Raw genomic sequence first — 18,719 nt, forward strand, 5'->3', positions numbered from 1 at the left:
GCTGGAGTGGGTTGCGGAGTCGGCCTCATTCGGGGCATTTAAGTGACTATTAGACAGGCATATGGATGGTCATATAAGATAGGGGTGGAGTTAGATAGACCTGAGGTTTAGGGTAAAAGTTCGGCACAACATTGTGGGCTGAAGGGCCTGTACTGTTCGATGTTCTATGTACCTTACGCTGTATTCAAATAAGTAAAGTCAGTCAGTGACGTTCTGCAACTTCCTTTTCCAGAAGTATGAGTGGAAGAATCAGAGTGCTTTCTTTGAAAATTGGCTTGACGTGACTCTACAAGGGTCATCTGGAGGAAAAATACAAGTGTCAGTACTAAATCTATCATTGCTGATACACATGTAAACTGTAGATTTAACTGTATGTAAACTTTGTTCAACAAACTAGCACACTCAATAAACTGACAAAAATTATACACCAGATGTTTACTGTATTCTCATCATCTTGTGATGTATGGTGAGGATGCAAGTGAAAAGGCACTCTGCCAGTAAGTTTTAATTGAGGCAAAGTTGCCTCATTACTGAAGTCATGTATGCTGTAAATGAGGGAGAACAGTGATGTGTATATCCCAGATAATAAAATGTGAGGCTGGATGAACACAGCAGGCCCAGCAGCATCTCAGGAGCACAAAAACTGACGTTTCGGGCCTAGACCCTTCATCTGATGAAGGGTCTAGGCCCGAAACGTCAGCTTTTGTTCTCCTGAGATGCTGCTGGGCCTGCTGTGTTCATCCAGCCTCAGATTTTATTATCTTGGATTCTCCAGCATCTGCAGTTCCCATTATCACTGATACAATGTGTATATCCCATGCGTTATGTACCTATTATTGAGTGTGTGTTTTTTGCGTGTGTGGACCTATTGATCAACTGGAATTTTTGATTATTCAGCTCATTCCTGGTACCGCAGGTGCTGTTTAACAAAAGGTTTGCTGTATTGGTATATTTCTGTATTTAGTCACTGCCACATGAGTGTTAAGTCATAACTTGGTCTGTGCAGAATGTGCACAGTGCATTCCTGCAAGATAAATGATGCGCTACATATGTATGATGCTATTGTTTCTCAAAGGCACTAACCTTAGCGGCTGTTTTTGTGACCAATAATGTTTTCATCATTCGCACTGGGAAAAAGATTTGGAAGTGCTGTATGACTCTACTGCTCACTTGCAGAAGTGATAACACTGAATGTGAGGTAATGTTTTTGCCCATTTGTTGTTCTGTTGGTCAGCAATGTATCTCACAAACTAATGGGCATATTTCATTGAAAGCTGGTACGTACGGGTATGGTCCAAGGAAGAACTGATTAGTTTTTGACAGATCCAGATTTATTTCTCTATTTTTTAAAGCAACAGTTAAAATTGGTCGGATAGGCAAATGATCATCTTTCTGGAATATTATTGATTGATTTAGAATGTTGTGGATTGTGTCAGCCCTGATAGTAGAATTTGTCATAACTATCAAAACATGAGCAGATTTTTGAGAGCAGATTATCAAATTGGCCTGAAGCTTTCTCAGTGAGATGGAAGCTTTTAAGAAAAGGATTTATTTTATCGGCCTTGCATTTACAAAGAATCAGTCAAGTGGAGAAATGCCTCAAAGAAAAGCTGTGTAATTATAGTCTCATGGATGTTTTATGCACAGGAGGAGGCCATGCGGTCCGTAGTTCCTGCACTGCTCAACAAAGATCTGTCTGCATCGAACTCACTTTGGCTCATAGCCCTGGAGCCTACGGCAACACAAGTGAATATCTAAATACTTAAATATTCAGACACTTTCTGAATCAGCCACACTTTCAGTCAGTGAGCTCAGGACTCCCACCACACTGGGAAAATAGGTTCTCCTCAACTCCCCTCTTAGCTTTCTACCTGTGAACTTCAATCTATGCCCCCTGTGTATTGACATGTCTACGAATGGAAAAAGCAGCTTCCAGTTATCCTTTCTATGCCCTTCAAAATCTTAAACATCTTTACCAGTTCCCCTTGTCTGCTTCAATCTTGGCATCGGTCAGATGGGCAGGTCAGTGGCAGATTGATTTTGCCTGAAGAAGGATTAAGATAAGAGAGTACTTAATGTGGCAAAGCCTGTCGTGCCCGATGGAGGTCAGCAACGGCAGTCAGCAGTGAAGTCCACCGGCAAGGATGGGCGGGCCTTAGCCCAGCGCAGGGGAATACGAACCGTCATGGGGGAAGCCTCGGTCAGAGTGTCTGAAAACTCGTGGCTTAAGAAAGGACTGTAATGTTTGACTTTTTAAACTTTTGTTTTTATTTTTCTACTGTTATACTAAGAAGACTGTAGTGCTGAACTTTTTAACGTATTCAATTATTTTTATAACATAGAGCATGGAACGGTACAGCTCAGTACAGGCCCTTCAGCCCACGATGTTGTCCCGAACTATTACCCTCATCCCAAGGTCTGTCTCACCTCCACCACTACCTTATACTGTCATCCATGTACTTGTCTAATGGCCGATTAAATGCCCCTAATGAGGCCGACTCCACTACCCTCTCCGGCTTTGCGTTCCACTCCCCTGCGACTGAGTAAAGAAGGATGGATAAATTTTCTACATTTGCAACTGAAATTTCGTACCGAGGTACTTTGTACCTGAGATGGCACCGTCTGAGGTGGCATTGCACTCCTGTACCCTGTATTGAATATGTGTGATAATAAAACCTAAGTCTAAATCTAATGCATAGCAGGACACTGGGAAGCTGAGAGGAGAAAAGGGATCCTAGGGTGCTAGTTCATAAATTCCTGAAGGGGTCAGGTCAGGCTAGTAAGGGTTGTTACAAAGACATATGGGACATCTCCCTTTATCAGATGGTAAGAGTGGGGAGGTCACTTTGTGCTGTTTAAAAGTTTGGTTAGGCCACAGCTGGAGTTGTGTGTGGCATTTTGGTCACCACCCATCAGGAAGGATGTGATTGCACTGGAGGGAATGAAAAGGATGTTGCATATGTTGGAGCATTTTAGCTGTGAAGAAAGGCTGGAAAAATTCAGATTATTTTCTGTGAAGCAGAGAAGTTTTCGGGGTTGAGTGGAGGTCCTGATAGAGGCATTTAAGATTATGAGAGGTAAAGATAGGTTGAGTAGAAAGCATTGTTCCCCTTAGTTAAATCATCAATAACGGTAGGGCATAATGTTAAAGAGAAACACGGGAAATTTAGCGGAGGTTTGAGGAAAATCGTTTTCATCCAGAGTGTGGCAAAGGTCTGGAATGCATTGCCTGGGAGGGAAGTTGAAACAGGAAACCTCACACCCTTTGAAAAGTACTTGGATGAGCACTTGTAATGGCATAATATTTTTGAGAATGGTCTAGTGTGTAAAAATGGGACTAGTATATGTCGCAGTGTGTTTTTAGAGGTACAGCCTTAGTGGGCCGTAGGACCTCTTCTGTACTCTATGATTCCATGAGAACCCCCAGCCCAGGCAGCATCTTGGTTTTTTCAGTAATGTCCAGGATCACACCCTTCATAGTGTGATCCCTTGCCTTGTTAGCCCTCCCGAGTTCGTCAGCTCACACTTTTCCTGGTTGAGTTCCAATTGCTGTGTCCAGCTGACCAGTGTGCTGATCTCCTCCTGAAGTTTATTCTTTCTGTCTGTCAACCAATTTTGGGTCCAGTGTACCACTTTGCCTTTGATCCCATGGCTGTTATTTACATGACCATTCCGTCGATATCCTCCTCACTAAATTAGTCATTCGCTAGCAACACGGTCATACACACTGTGTTTAAGCCAAAATGATGAATCTCGTTGACAAATTTCAAGGGTCCTTGTGGCAAGCCCTGCACAACCCCACTCAAAGCAAACATCCTGTCAAATAGATATCCCTCTACCATCAATCACCCTGTGCTCTCTGCCTCAGCCAGTTTTGGCTCCAGCGTGCCTCTTTGCCTTTGATCCCGTTGACTGTTGCTTTCTTGATCAGTCTGCCAAGGGGGGCTTTACTAAGTCCACATCGAATGCATAAGCTCATCAACACTCCAACATCTCCTCAAAAAAGGATCAAATTTCTGAAACGTGACCTCACCTTAACAAATCCATACTGACTATCCCTGATTAGTTCATGCAAGTACATTCTACCCCTAAGAATGCCTCTTTATAGCTTCTCCAGTGCTGAGATTATTCTGACTGGCCTTTAATTTCCTGGTCTGTTCCTCTCTCCATTTGTTCATCGTAGGACAATGTTCATCGTCCTTCATGACTTCACGTGTGATTGACAAGGGTTTGAAAATTGCTGACAGGGGCCCAAATATCTCCTCCCTCACTTCCCTTGCTCGCTGGTATACATTTCAGTTCGGCCTGTAGATGTATCCACTTTTAAATTTGCTGAACCAGCTGCATCTTCCGATGTCTAAACTTCTGATGTTCCTAGGTCCTCTGCCCTGATATCAATACTTGCAGTGTCCTTTTCCATTGTAAAGATTGACACAAAGTATTCATTGAGGACGGTGCCCATGTTTTCCAGGTCCACACAAAGATTATCTCTGTGAAAAGAACGAGGAGATATTAGAGAGGTTTGAGATTTACAATCAAGAAAGAAATGACTTCCTTGGAGAATCATACAACATACATTGTCCATTGGTGCCAAGAAACAGAAGTTTTTGTTTCCACAGTTGTTTGCAAATAGCCAATCAAGATCATAAAATAATGTTTTAAGATAATTTACAAAGCAAGGCAATTGAGGAAGATATATTGGATGTATTGAACTCTTAACTACCTCCCTTAAGTTTCGGAATATCAAGCTTTTACTTATGGATAACTTTTGCAGACCTCTTCAAACAAGGAGCTGAACCCACAGAATTATGTGACCAACAAAGCCTGAGCCTTTTGCTTCACAATGCAGTCCAGATCCCTCGGCAGCTGGGTGAGGTACCTTCATTTGGAGGCAGCAACATTGAACCAAGTGTCCGCAGTTGCTTCCAACATGTAAGTGTGCTCTGCGCCACTTCAGAAGGTCAAGCGGGTCTACTTGCCAGTATGAATTTTGTGCTCATTTTCGGTTTGAATTAGTTCCAGAGGCCAACATGTACCACCACTAATCCAAGGCTATCATGTTTATAAATAGTCAATGTTTTTAATCATTAATTTAATATGCAGAATTGGCTGGCCAACAGAAGACAGCGAGTGGTAGTAGAAGGAAAATATTCTGCCTGGAAGTCAGTGGTGAGTGGGGTTCCACAGGGCTCTGTCCTTGGGCCTCTACTGTTTGTAATTTTTATTAATGACTTGGACGAGGGAATTGAAGGATGGGTCAGCAAGTTTGCAGACGACACAAAGGTCGGAGGTGTCGTTGACAGTGTAGAGGGCTGTTGTAGGCTGCAGCGGGACATTGACAGGATGCAGAGATGGGCTGAGAGGTGGCAGATGGAGTTCAACCTGGATAAATGCGAGGTGATGCATTTTGGAAGGTCGAATTTGAAAGCTGAGTACAGGATTAAGGATAGGATTCTTGGCAGCGTGGAGGAACAGAGGGATCTTGGTGTGCAGATACATAGATCCCTTAAAATGGCCACCCAAGTGGACAGGGTTGTTAAGAAAGCATATGGTGTTTTGGCTTTCATTAACAGGGGGATTGAGTTTAAGAGTCGTGAGATCTTGTTGCAGCTCTATAAAACTTTGGTTAGACCGCACTTGGAATACTGCGTCCAGTTCTGGGCGCCCTATTATAGGAAAGATGTGGATGCTTTGGAGAGGGTTCAGAGGAGGTTTACCAGGATGCTGCCTGGACTGGAGGGCTTATCTTATGAAGAGAGGTTGACTGAGCTCGGTCTCTTTTCATTGGAGAAAAGGAGGAGGAGAGGGGACCTAATTGAGGTATACAAGATAATGAGAGGCATAGATAGAGTCGATAGCCAGAGACTATTTCCCAGGGCAGAAATGGCTAGCACGAGGGGTCATAGTTTTAAGCTGGTTGGTGGAAAGTATAGAGGGGATGTCAGAGGCAGGTTCTTTACGCAGAGAGTTGTGAGAGCATGGAATGCGTTGCCGGCAGCAGTTGTGGAAGCAAGGTCATTGGGGTCATTTAAGAGACTGCTGGACATGCATATGGTCACAGAAATTTGAGGGTGCATCCATGAGGATCAATGGTCGGCACAACATTGTGGGCTGAAGGGCCTGTTCTGTGCTGTACTGTTCTATGTTCTATGTTCTATGTTCTAATAAAAACAATGTCAGAAACCCCAATGATAGTGTATTAGATATGTCTGAGGATAGCGGATGTAAACTTGACATAATTAATCATGCAGCTGATCTTTTATTTTCTTCTAGGGCCAGAACAAACCAGAGATTGATGTTAAACACTTTGTAGAGTGGATGAGATTGGAGCCTCAGTCCATGGTGTGGCTGCCTGTTCGACACCGTGTGGCAGCTGCTGAAACTGCAAAACATCAGGCTAAGTGTAACATCTGCAAAGAGTACCCACTCGTAGGTTTCAGGTGAGATGTGCAAACCAGCAGAAAGTTAGAGGGAGTTAGTTTTTAAAGAAAGCTTTTACTTTAGATGTTCTATTAGAAACTCCATCAGTCAACAACACAACTGAGATCATCACAAAACCCGAACAAATTCATGGACCAGAGAAGTAATTAGGACAAATTAAGTATCAACTTCTTTACCTTAATTTTTTGTGAGAGGTGAGTGCTGCATGCTTTTGGTATTTTGTTCGCAGTTGCATTGATCACAGACACTGTGGCTCAGAACGGATTGTGACTCGACTTCCGGTTGGTTCTGTAATTTGCAATTATTGGGAATTTACAGAAAGGCCTTTTTATTAGTCCTGTAATCAGTGTGTGTGCATCCTATGAAAGTGATTGCTGTGTTGTTGCTAAATGATCGATAAAACTTCTTGTCCACAACTAGTAAATTAAATTGCAGATTTGGACAGGATTTCTAAGGGGTAAATTGAACCTTTTTGGTTAACTATTCTCCTACATTTCTAAGATTGGCCATCTTGGAGAAGGTGCGTGTTACTGCCATTGATCTGATCAAACAACTCTCTGTCTGAGAAGAACTGGAGTGAGAGCCCAACTGTGGATGAAACTATGACTGCCGTAACTAAATCAAGAGCAACAACGACCCGGAGTCAATTGAATTCCATCTGAAGCTTGAGGAATGGTGGCCTAACTCTGAAGGCCAAGATCTGTTAGCTTTTCATGGACTATGAGGAACAGGGCAGGATTTCACAGAATCTTTAAGATGCCATATCTTGTACAAAACTGAAGGAGAAATGTCAGATTGCTCAAAGAACCATGAGATCACCAGCCTTTGCATTGCTGGGAAGATTCTGGCAAGGTTACTTCTGAATAGGTTTATACCACCATGGCAAATGAAAACCTTCCGTGCGAAGGGAACTTTGTGAAAATGTTGGAGAGAGACAGAGCAGGACCAATTTACAATAACGATTCCAGGGTTGAGATATCTCATTATGAAAATTGATTAGAGGAATTGGGACAGCTTTCCTCGAAGATGCTGAGACTTAGAAGAGATTATTTTGAATCTTGCAAAATCATTTGAGGTCTGGTCAGAGTAGACGAGGGGAAGACTTTGCTACTTGTGACAGAATTGAGAATAAGATGCAGAGGTTTGAAGTGATTGACTAAAGAAGTAACTGCAGTGTAAGAAATAGCTTTATCACAGTCTATAGAATGCATTACCAAGAGGAGGCAGTTTCAGTAAAAGATGCAAGAAAGCACTAGTTGATTAATTAAAGAGAAATAATGTGCAGGTTAAGGAAAAGGCACTAATTTGTGATATGTATTTGGAGATCTAGTTCAAACATGATGGACCAAATGGCTTCCTTTTACTGTGATTTGGACTTAAAATTACTTTAAAGTAAAGTGTAATTGGCTCTGGGACACGGCGGAAAAGGGTGAGGTAAACAGGACGTGAGTGATCGCAGACTTGACAGTTCGAGGGACAGATAGGAGATTTTGTAGCCGCAATCAGGAATCCAAACACAAAACTTGCATGAAAGAACAAAGAAGAGGAATAGATTCAGTTGCCCTGAGCGAAGACTGTGACCACACCTTCACCCGCTGTTGGAGAATCTGCCTGATATGAATGAACCAACCACCAATAGGTCCGCAACCAAAAAGCACAACTTTGCTCGCGTGTTCATCCAGTGAGAAGCACCAAGAGGAAGGCAGCCTTTTTCCTACATTTTGTAAGCTTGACCATTTGGGAAGAGAGCCCCCCTTCTCTGACATTCTGTTCTCTAAAGATCAAATGTATTGGTTCCTGATGTTGCGTGAGGCCAGTGAACTTCCACAATTCTACCACACTGTTGCTTCCAAATCTATTTCTTTCCTTACCATCTTCTCATGTTTCATCTTCTCAATCAACCGTCTGTCTGTGTTTCTTCCGAATGTTGTTCAGAAAAGTAATTCCTTTCATCCCTTTAACTTCCAAATTATGTTTGTTCCTCACGGAAACTGGTATTCTGCTTCACTTTATCTATTGCCTTGAAAATTCTGGACTCATCTGTAATTGACAGTGAGTTTCCTGTTCGCAGTGCTATTTACAAGAGGATTAACTGAACTTAACCACTTCAGTGCATAATTTAATATTGCCTTGCATATCTCCAAAAATTTTAAGAGCCTGCTGTTTGTACTTTTATGTTGGTTTTCATGGCTATTTAGTTTCTGCTCACACATTTGAGTGCTTGCTGAGTCTCAGAGTTTGGCTTCATTGACAGGAATCCTGAAGGCAATATCCTCTGTTTTGCACCATCTCATCGTATTGATGACCTACATTCTGTATGCAGTTCTATCCATTCATCTGTTGATAATTTCACACTACATTGATCAAGTCCTTCCATTTCATGAGAACATTTTCCATTCTTGCAAGGGATTTGGCTATCACTGGTGAAGTTATCATTTGTTGTCCTTCACTAATTGCCGTTGAACTGAGTGGATGGCTGGGAGGGTGGTTCAGAGCTACCTACATTGCTGTGGCTCTGCAGCCACATGTAGTGGTGTAAGGATGATCGAATACTCCCCGAAAGGACATGAGTGAATCGGATGGGTTTTTACCAACATTTGTTGATAGTTTCATGATAGTGTTGCTGGAAATAACTTTTAGTTCTGAGTATTTTTTAATGAAATGTAAATTTGACCAGCTACAGTGTTGGAACATGAACCTACATTCTCCAGAGCATTTCGCTCAATGATATTGCCACTATACCACTGTGACTCAGCCATTATTGCAGTTTATTTCTTCGCTATTTCTTCTCTTTCCCTGGAGTACTTCCCTTCTGCTGTCTGAGCTGAAAATGTGTGTCCTCCTCCTTCAGTGTTGCCTTTACAGCTTCACATGTTACAATCGCTGCTCGTCAGATTTACCTTTTCCAGGAAGATTCTGGCAAGGTTACTTCTAAATAGGTTTATGCCACCGTGGCAGATGAAAACCTTCCATACTATGGGAACGTTGCAGCGCAGAAGCAATTTAAATAATTCCAGGGATGGGATATCCCATTATGAAAATTGACTGGGGGAGTTGGGACAGTTTTCCTCGACTGACCTAGCATTTGCTTCTCCCCACACAATTTTGCCGTTTCTTCAAAATAAAAAAAATACATAATTTAACTACTTAACTTGCATTCCTTGGATGGTTAAAAATATCCAAACAAAAATGAACATTTCTCTTACTTCTTGTTCTTCCTTAATAGGTGCCGCAGCCTCAAACACTTAAATTATGACATCTGCCGAAGCTGTTTCTTTTCGGGACGCACATCCAAGGGGCACAAGTTACATTACCCAATGGTGGAGTACTGCACTTCAGTGAGTAATACATTGTTCCACTTGATAGAATTATTCCGATCTGTGGAAACTTAGGGATTTAACCATTTAAATACAATCTGCCCTCAAAGTTGAAGTAGTTTGCTAAAATGATAAAAGGCCAACAGCTTAAATCAGGCTTCAATACCAGAAATACAATGTTGTGCAGAAGCTCTTTGAGGTCAAGTTGAGGCTCACGCCCACTCTTTTCTCCAGCTTTGTCACCACCATTCTTAATCTCATCAAGAACAAGCTTCTCAGTGGCCTGGACAGGATGGATGGAAAACCTTTTCACCTCAACCAGTTAAAATCACCGAAGAAAATGACACTGACCTCGCTTATGGAGCTTCAGTATGTGGTTCACAACGTCATTTCCGCTCGCAGAAGTCTTCAAATCTCCCTTAAGGCCTTTGCAGAAGTATACTGAAGAATTAGCCTCAACCTTAAATTTGCCACCCAGGTTGATGGGGTTGTTAGGAAGGCATACCGTGTGTTAGGCTTCATTGGTAGAGGGATTGAGTTTCGGAGCCATGAGGGCATGTTGCAGCTGTACAAAACTCTGGTGCAGCCGCACTCGGAGTATTACGTACAGTTCTGGTCGCCGCATCATAGGAAGGATGTGGAAGCGTTGGAAAGGGTGCAGAGGAGATTTACCAGGATGTTGCCTGGTATGGAGGGAAGGCGTTATGAGGAAAGGCTGAGGGACTTGAGGCTGTTTTCGTTCGAGAGAAGAAGATTAAGAGGCGACTTAATAGAACCATACAAGATGATCAGAGCATGAGATAGGGTGGACAGTGAGAGTCGTTTGGCTCGGATGGCCATGTTTGACACGGTGGGGCATAGCTTTAAATTGAGGGGTGATAGATATAGGACAGAAGCCAGAGGTAGGTTCTTTACTCAGAGAGTAGTAACGGCATGGAATGCCCTGCCTGCAACAGTAGTAGACTTGCCAACTTGAAGGGCATTTAAATGGTCGTTGGATAAACATATGGATGATAATGGAATAGTGTAGTTTTGATGGGCTTCAGGTTGGTTTCACAACATCAAGGCCGAAAGGGCCTGTACTGCGCTGTTATGTTCTGTGTTCGAACCTCAAGATGACTCAAATCCTTTACCAGTCTGTCAAGTTGTGGCCCATCTTTTCATCAAAATTAATAGAGAAATCCTCCCAAATGTAGAACATTTCCCTTAGATGGGACGCTCTCTCTCTTTTAAGGCTGACATCGATACAGAGATTCTAACATTACGTCCAATCTGCGAGTGGCACCTTTGGACTCCAGAGGATGAGAATGCACAATTGTGACATCTGTGCTGATCGCAAGATCCTTGAGTTCAAGGCATGCATCGTTCAGCCTCTTCTATATGACTGTGAAACCTGGATAACATAGAGCTGCCACTTCAAGACCCTTTCAGCACAGTTTTGTCATGGATTCTCCACATCAGCTAGGAGGAAAAACCTCCTAGCATCAGCATTGATGCCATGATGATTTGAAACAAACCCCATTGGGCTGGCCATGTACTTTGGATGCCTAAGTTATGACTACCAAAGTAAATTTTTGCCAACTCAAGGAAGGCATCTGATCAAGAAGTAAAAGGAAGCATTTCAGAGACCTTGAAATGTTCCTTCAAGAAATACTACATCGAGGTCAAAGTATGGGATATCCCCATTCAGAAGAAACCAACTTGGTGAATCTCCTGTATGAAGGCACATAATTCTTCAACAGCACCAGACAAGAAGTTGAAGTGTGGGAAAGGAACTGGAGAAAGGAATGCTGGTGTTCTCAAGGCCAAGACCACTTCCATCACACTGAAAGACCTCCTAAACATGTGGTCAGATATGTGGCTCTAGTTGAGGCTAATCAACCCGCACAGAGCTCATGACCTGTGATATGGAATTTCCAAGCTGGGCAATCATACTCATCAGCCAGTGATGGCTCTTAATATTGTGCAGAATGTGATTTGATCACAAATGAGTACTGTGTGTAGCTTTGAGCATTGCCACAGAAAGACCAGGTTTTATAGAATAATCAGAATGGTGCTGCATGAGAAACTGGAATTAGGAGGAGATAGGTGATACTTAATTGTTATTTGTTTCTGGGCCATTGGCATCGCTAACTGGGCCAGCATTTACTTCCCATCCTTAGTTACCCTTGTAATTGGTGAATCAATGTAGCCCATGTGCTGTAGGTAGACTCAGTCAGTCAGGGGAGAATTTCCAGGACTTTGACCCAGTGGTAGTGAAAGAACAGCAATATATTTCCAAGTTGAGATGGTGAGTGGCTTAGACAGGGTGTTGTAGGTGGTGCTGTTCCCATATATCTGTTACGCTTGCCCTTGTAGATGAAATTTGTCATAGGTTTGGAAAGTCCTGTCTCAGGATCTTTTGCAGATTTCTCAGTGCATCTCATAGATGGTGCACACTGCTGCTATTGAGCAGTGCAGGGAGGAGGCTGCTTTTTCCTGGATGGTGTCGAACTTCTTGAGTGCTTTCGCAGCTGCACCCATCTAGGCAAGTGGGGATTATTCCACCATTCTTCTGACTTGTTCCATGTAGCTGGTGGACAGGCTTGGGGAATCAGGAGGTGAGTCACTTGATGCAGTAATCGGAGCTTTGGGCCTGCTCTAGTAGCCACTGCATTTAAATAGGAAGTCCAGTTGAATTTCTGTTCAGTGGTAAAACCCGGGATTTTGATAGCGGACAATTCAGTGATGGTGACACCTTTGAATGTCAAGGGACAATTTATGGATTTTCTCTTCCTGGAGATGGTCATTACCTGGTATTTGTGCAGTATAAATGCGACTTGCCAATTACCAGCCCAAGCCGAGACATCGTTCTGGCCTTGTTGCATTTGGACATGGACAGATTCAGTATCTGAGGAGTGGTGAATGATGCTGAATATTCTGCTATCCCTGGTGAACATCCCCACTTCTGAGCTTATGATGGAGAGATGATGGGATAAATCAGCTGAAGATGGTTAGGCTTCGGACTGTACCCTCAGGACCTCCTGCAGGTGACCTCTAACAACCAAAATGCCAATCATGAGAGGCGATGACCTAATGGTATTATGACTAGACTATTAATCCAAACACTCAGGTAATGTTCTGAGGACCTGGTTCAAATTCCACCATGGCACATAATGGAATTTAAATTCAATGAAAATCTGGAATTAAGCGTCTAATGATGATCGTAAATCCATTGCCAATTGTCGGAAAACCCCATCTGATTCACTTATGTTCTTTAGGGAAGGAAACTGCGTGGCCTGCTGTGGCCTACATGGAACTCCAAATATCAGTTGGGCAATTTGGGATGGGCAATAAAAGCTGGTCTAACCAGCAATTACCTCTTTCCGATTCAAGAATGAAAAAATATCGTCCTCTGTACAGATATTATTCCAACCAGTGGTGAGTTTCTGCTGGATTCCCACCAGCTCCAGTTATGCGAGCGCTCTTTGATGCCACACTCGGTCAAATGTAGCCATCCTTAGCTCACCTCGGGAATTCAACTCTTTTGACCATGTTTGAACAAAAGCTGTAATGAAGTCAGGAGCTGATGAGGTGGCAGAATTGAGGATCTTCTACAGGGATCCGAGGGATGTGGCATATCGAGATTTCCAGAAAGAATTTGACCAGTTGCTGCATAAAAAAGTGAACCAGAAGGTTAGATCCAAGGGGATTAAGGGTAGAATATTGGTTTGAATAAAGGGCTGGCTAACTGACAGAAAGCTGAGTGTCAGGATAAATGAGTCTTTGCCTGGATGGTGAATTGTTACTGGTGGGTTGCTGCGGGGTTCAGGTCTCTGACCTGAACTATTTGTAACGTATACAAATGATATGTAAGCAGAGACAAAATGTAACATAACAGAATGCGTGGATGATTCTGAAAGAGATGGGAAAACAGCCTGTGATGTGAAATAAAACAGAGACAGCTGAATATTGACAGGCGAGGAGAATGGACCAGAATCTGGCAGGTGGTTAATGTGCATAAGCACAAGGCTTGCCTATTTTGTCCATGAAAAAAAGGGCGAATTTTTATTTAAATGGAGGGAAGGTTCAAAGTGTGTCAGTGCAGAGTTGTCTGGCTGTCTTTGTAGCTGAAAGTGGGTATGCAGGAAGAGCATAGCATAAGAAAGGCAGATGGAACTCTGGCATTTATCACCAAAGGACTGGATCATTAAAGTAACACAGTGTTTTTCTGAACACATTGGGTGTTGGTTAAGAAAGGATCAAGGCAAAAGATGGAAAATTACAGGCCGATTAGCCTAACCTCAGTAGTTGGTAAAATTCTAGAATCCATTGTCAAGGATGAGATTTCTAAATTCCTGGAAGTGCAGGGTCAGATTAAAACAAGTCAGCATGGATTTAGTCAGGGGACGTCGTGCCTATTAGAATTCTTTGAAGAGGTAACAAGTATGTTAAACCAGGGAATCCCAGTAGATGTTATCTATCTAGACTTCCAAAAGGCCTTTGATACAGTGCCTCACAGGACGCTGCTGAGCAAGGTGAGGGCCCATGGTGTTCAAGGTGAGCTACTGGCTTGGATTGAGGACTGGCTGTCTGACAGAAGGCAGAGAGTTGGGATAAAAGGCCTCCGCGATTTCCTCAGCCACCTCCCACAGAACTCTAGGATGTAGCCCATCGGGGCCAGGAGATTTATCAATTTTTAGACCCTTTAGGTTTTCTAGCACTTTCTCTTTTGAAATGCCTACCGTACTCAACTCTGCCCCCTGACTCTCCCTAATTGTTGGCATACTACTCATGTCTTCCACTGTGAAGACTGACGCAAAGTACTTATTGAGTTCTTCAGCTATTCCCTGATCTCCCATTACTAGCCTTCCAGCATCAATTTGGAGCGGCCCAATATCTACTTTGGCCTCTCATTTGTTTCTTGTGTATTGAATGAAGCTTTGACTATCATTTCTAATATTACTAGCTAGCCTACCTTCAAAATGATCTTCTCCTTCCTTGTTGCTCTCTTTGTTATCCTCTGTCTGTTTTAGTAGCCTTCCCAATCTTCTGATTTCCCAGTGCTCTTGGCCACTTTATAGGCTGTCTCTTTTACTTTGATATATTTCCTGACTTCCTTTGTCAGCCATGGCTGTCTAATCCCACCCCAGATAATCTTTGTTTTCTTTGGCATGAACCTCTGTACTCTGTCCTCAGTAACACGTATAAACTCCTGCCATTGTTGGTCTACTGTCTTCCCCGCTAGGCTCTGCTTCCAGTCGATCTTCGTCAATTCCCCTCTCATGCCCCTGTAATGACCTTTATTTAACTGGAATACCATTCCATCCGATTTTGCCTTCTCTCTTTCAAACTGCAGACCGAACTCTCCCATATTATGATCACTGCCTCCTAAGTGTTCCCTTACTTTAAGATCTTTTATAAAGTCTGGCTCAGTGCATAGCACCAAGTCCAGAATAGCCTGTTCCCTTCTGGGCTCCATCACAAGCTGTTCCAAAAAGCCATCCTGCAAACATTCCATGAACTCTTTTTCTTTGGATCCACCAGCAACATTATTCACCCAATCCACCTGCATGTTGAAGTCCCCCATGATCACCGTGACCTTGCCTTTCTGACGTGCCCTATTTATTTCTTGGTGCATCTTGCGCCCCTCATCCTGATCACTGTTAGGAGGTGTGTACATAACTCCCATTATAGTTTTTTTTGCCTTTGTGGTTCCTCAATTCCACCCACATAGACTCCACATCTTCTGACCCTATGTCATTTAGTGCCGTAGATCTCATTCCATTCTTAACGAACAAGGGAACCCCACCCGCTCTGCCCACCTCCCTCTCTTTTCGATATGTTGTGAATCCTTGGATGTTTAACTGCCAGTCCTGAGCTCCCTGCAACCATGTCTCTGTGCTGCCTACCACATCATAATCATTCAAGAGGATTTGTGCTGTTAATTCATCTACTTTGTTGCGAATGCTAAGAGCATTTAGATGAAGTGTCTTAATGCAAGCTTTCTTATCAATATGAGAGAGGTTGGACATGCCAAGATGCCTTAAGTTATCCTTCCTTTTTGCTGTATTCCTAGTCTGCCTCGAGCTTAAATCCTCCTGTACACATGCTATCCTGTTGCTTATCTTTCCATTTAACTCCATACTCCCTGTCTCTTTCACTTTCCCTTCCCCCCGACTCACGAGTTTAAAGTCTGACTGACCACCCCATTCATCTTTTTTGCTAGAACACTGGTTCCAGATCGGTTCAGGTGGAGACTGTCCCGATGGTACAGATCCCCCCCGGTTCCAAAACTGATGCCAATGCCCCATGAAATGGAATCCCTCTTTCCCACACCAATTCCTTCGCCACATGTTTACTTCCCTAACTTTCTTTTCCCTATGCCAATTGGCACGTGGCTCGGGCAGTAATCCAGAGATTATGACCCTTGAGGACCTGTACTTCAATTTCTTTCCTCGTGTTTCATAATCCCTGAGCAGGACCTCTACCCGAGCTTTGCCTATGATGTTAGTCCCAACGTGGACCACAACAACCGGATCTCCCCCTCCTGCTCCAATATCCTTTCAACCCGGTCGGAGATGTCTCGCACCCTGGCACCGGGCAGGCAACACACCGTGAGGGACGCCCGATGCAGCTTGCACAGGATACTATCTGTCCCTCTAATTATAGAATCCCTGATAACAACTACCTGTCTTTTTGCTCCCCCCCTCTTGAATGACCTTGTGCGCCACGGTGCCATGGTCAGCTGGCTCATCCTGTCCACAGTCCTTTTCCTCAACCGTACAGGGAGCAACAATCTCATACCTGTTGCAGGTATCTGTCCAGATATATCTGAAAAGACGCTAATGTGTCTGCGTCTACCAGCTCCGCTGGCACCGCGTTCCAGGCACCCACCACCCTCTGTGTATAGAACTTTCCACGCCTATCTCCCTTAAACTTTCCTCCTCTCACTCTGAACTCATGACCCCTAGTAATTGAGTCCCCCACTCTGGGGAATAAGCTTCTTGCTATCCACCCTGTCTCTCCCCTCATGATTTTGTAGACCTCAATCAGGTACCCCCAATCTCCATCTTTCTCATGAAAATAATCCTAATCTACTCAACCTCTCTTCATAGCTAGCACCCTCCATACCAGGCAACATCCTGGTGAACCTCCGCTGCACCCTGCCCAAAGCGTCCACGTCCTTTTGGTAACGTACACAGTACTCTAAATGTGGCTGAACCAAAGTCTTATACAACAGTACATGACCTGCCAACTCTTGTACTCGGTACCCCGTCCGATGAAGGAAAGCATGCCGTATGCCTTCTTGACCACCCTCTTCACCTGGCTTGCCACCTCCAGGGAACAATGGACCTGAACACCCAGGTCTCTCTGTTCATCAATTTTCCCTAGGACTTTACCATTTACTGTATAGTTCGCCCTTGAATTAGATCTTCCAAAATGCATCACCTCACATTTGCCCGGATCGAACTCCATCTGCCATTTATCTGCCACACTCTGCAGTCTATCTATATTCTGCTGTAATCTCTGACAGTCCCCCTCACTATCTGCTGCTCTACCAATCTTAGTGTCATCTGCAAACTTGCTGATCAGACCACCTACACCTTCCTCCAAATCATTTACGTATATCACAAACAACAGTGGTCCCAGCACAGAACCTTGTGGAACACCACTGGTCACAGGTCTCCAATTTGAGAAACTCCTTACTACCGCTACTCTCTGTCTCCTGTTGCCGAGCCCATTTTTTTTTTATCCATCGAGCGAGCACACCCTGGACCCCATGCGACTTCACTTTCTCCATCAGCCTGCCATGGGGAACCTTATCAAACACCTTACTGAAGTCCATGTAAATGACATCTACAGCCTTTCCCTTTCAATCAACTTTGTCACGTCGTCAAAGAATTCTATTAAGTTGGTTAGACATGACCTTCCCTGCACAAAACCATGTTGCCTATCACTGACAAGCTGATTTGCTTCCAAATGGGAACAGATCCTATCCCTCAGTATCTTCTCCAGTAGCTTCCTGACCACTGACGTCAGGCTCACTGGTCAATGATTACCTGGGTTATCCTTGCTAACCTTCTTAAACAAGGCGACAACATGAGCAAGTCTCCAGTCCTCCGGGACCTCACCCGTGTCTAAGGATGCTGCAAAGATATCTGTTAAGGCCCCGGCTATTTCCTGTCTCGCTTCCCTCAATAACCTGGTATAGATCCCCACCTTAATGCCTTTTTGGAGACCCAACACTTCATCCTTCCTTGTGTCAACTTGACCTGGAGTAAGCAAACATCTATCCCTCACATCACCATCTGTCATGTCCCTCCCCTTGATGAATACCGATGCAAAGTATTTGTTAAGAATGTCAAGATAATACAATGTGAGGCTGGATGAACACAGCAGGCCAAGCAGCATCTCAGGAGCTTTTGTGCTCCTGAGATGCTGCTTGGCCTGCTATGTTCATCCAGCCTCACATTGTATTATCTTGGAATTCTCCAGCATCTGCAGTTCCCATTATCTCTGTTAAGAATGTCACCCATTTTCTCTGACTCAGTGCATAACGTTGCTTCTTTGTCCTTAAGTGGGCCAATCCTTCCTCTAGTTACCCTCTTGCTCCTTATATATGAATAAAAGGCTTTGGGATTTTCCTTAACCATGTTTGCCAGCAATATCTCATGTCTTCTCTTAGCCCTCTTCATCCCTCGTTTCAGATGCGCTCGAAATTCCCCGTGTTCTTCCAAAGATTCATCTCTCTTCAGTCGCCTGGACCTAATCTATGCTTCCTTTTTCCTCTTGGCTAGTCTCACAATTTCATCTGTCACCCATGGTTCCCTCATCTTGCCTTTTCTGTTCCTCATTTTCACAGGAACATGTCCTGCACGCTAATCAAACTCTCTTTAAAAGCCTCCCACATATCAAATGTGGATTTACCTTCAAACAGTTTCTCCCAATCTAAATTCCCCAGATGCTGCCAAATCTTGG

The 18,719-nt window shown here is 43.6% G+C and overlaps 1 protein-coding gene across 1 annotated transcript in view; it reads left to right on the forward strand.

Annotated features, from left to right (window-relative positions):
- Positions 1 to 472: 472 nt before the first annotated feature.
- The window catches only part of LOC132208092 (utrophin-like), a 30,493-nt gene continuing 12,246 nt past the window's right edge, over positions 473 to 18,719 (forward strand). The window contains exons 1-3 of the mRNA XM_059643838.1: positions 473 to 497; positions 6,281 to 6,440; positions 9,668 to 9,779. Coding sequence (XP_059499821.1) covers positions 473 to 497; positions 6,281 to 6,440; positions 9,668 to 9,779 — 297 coding nt within the window. The remainder of the gene's footprint in view (positions 498 to 6,280; positions 6,441 to 9,667; positions 9,780 to 18,719) is intronic.

This window comes from Stegostoma tigrinum, unplaced genomic scaffold, assembly GCF_030684315.1.
Source record: "Stegostoma tigrinum isolate sSteTig4 unplaced genomic scaffold, sSteTig4.hap1 scaffold_288, whole genome shotgun sequence".
Lineage (NCBI taxonomy): Eukaryota > Metazoa > Chordata > Chondrichthyes > Orectolobiformes > Stegostomatidae > Stegostoma > Stegostoma tigrinum.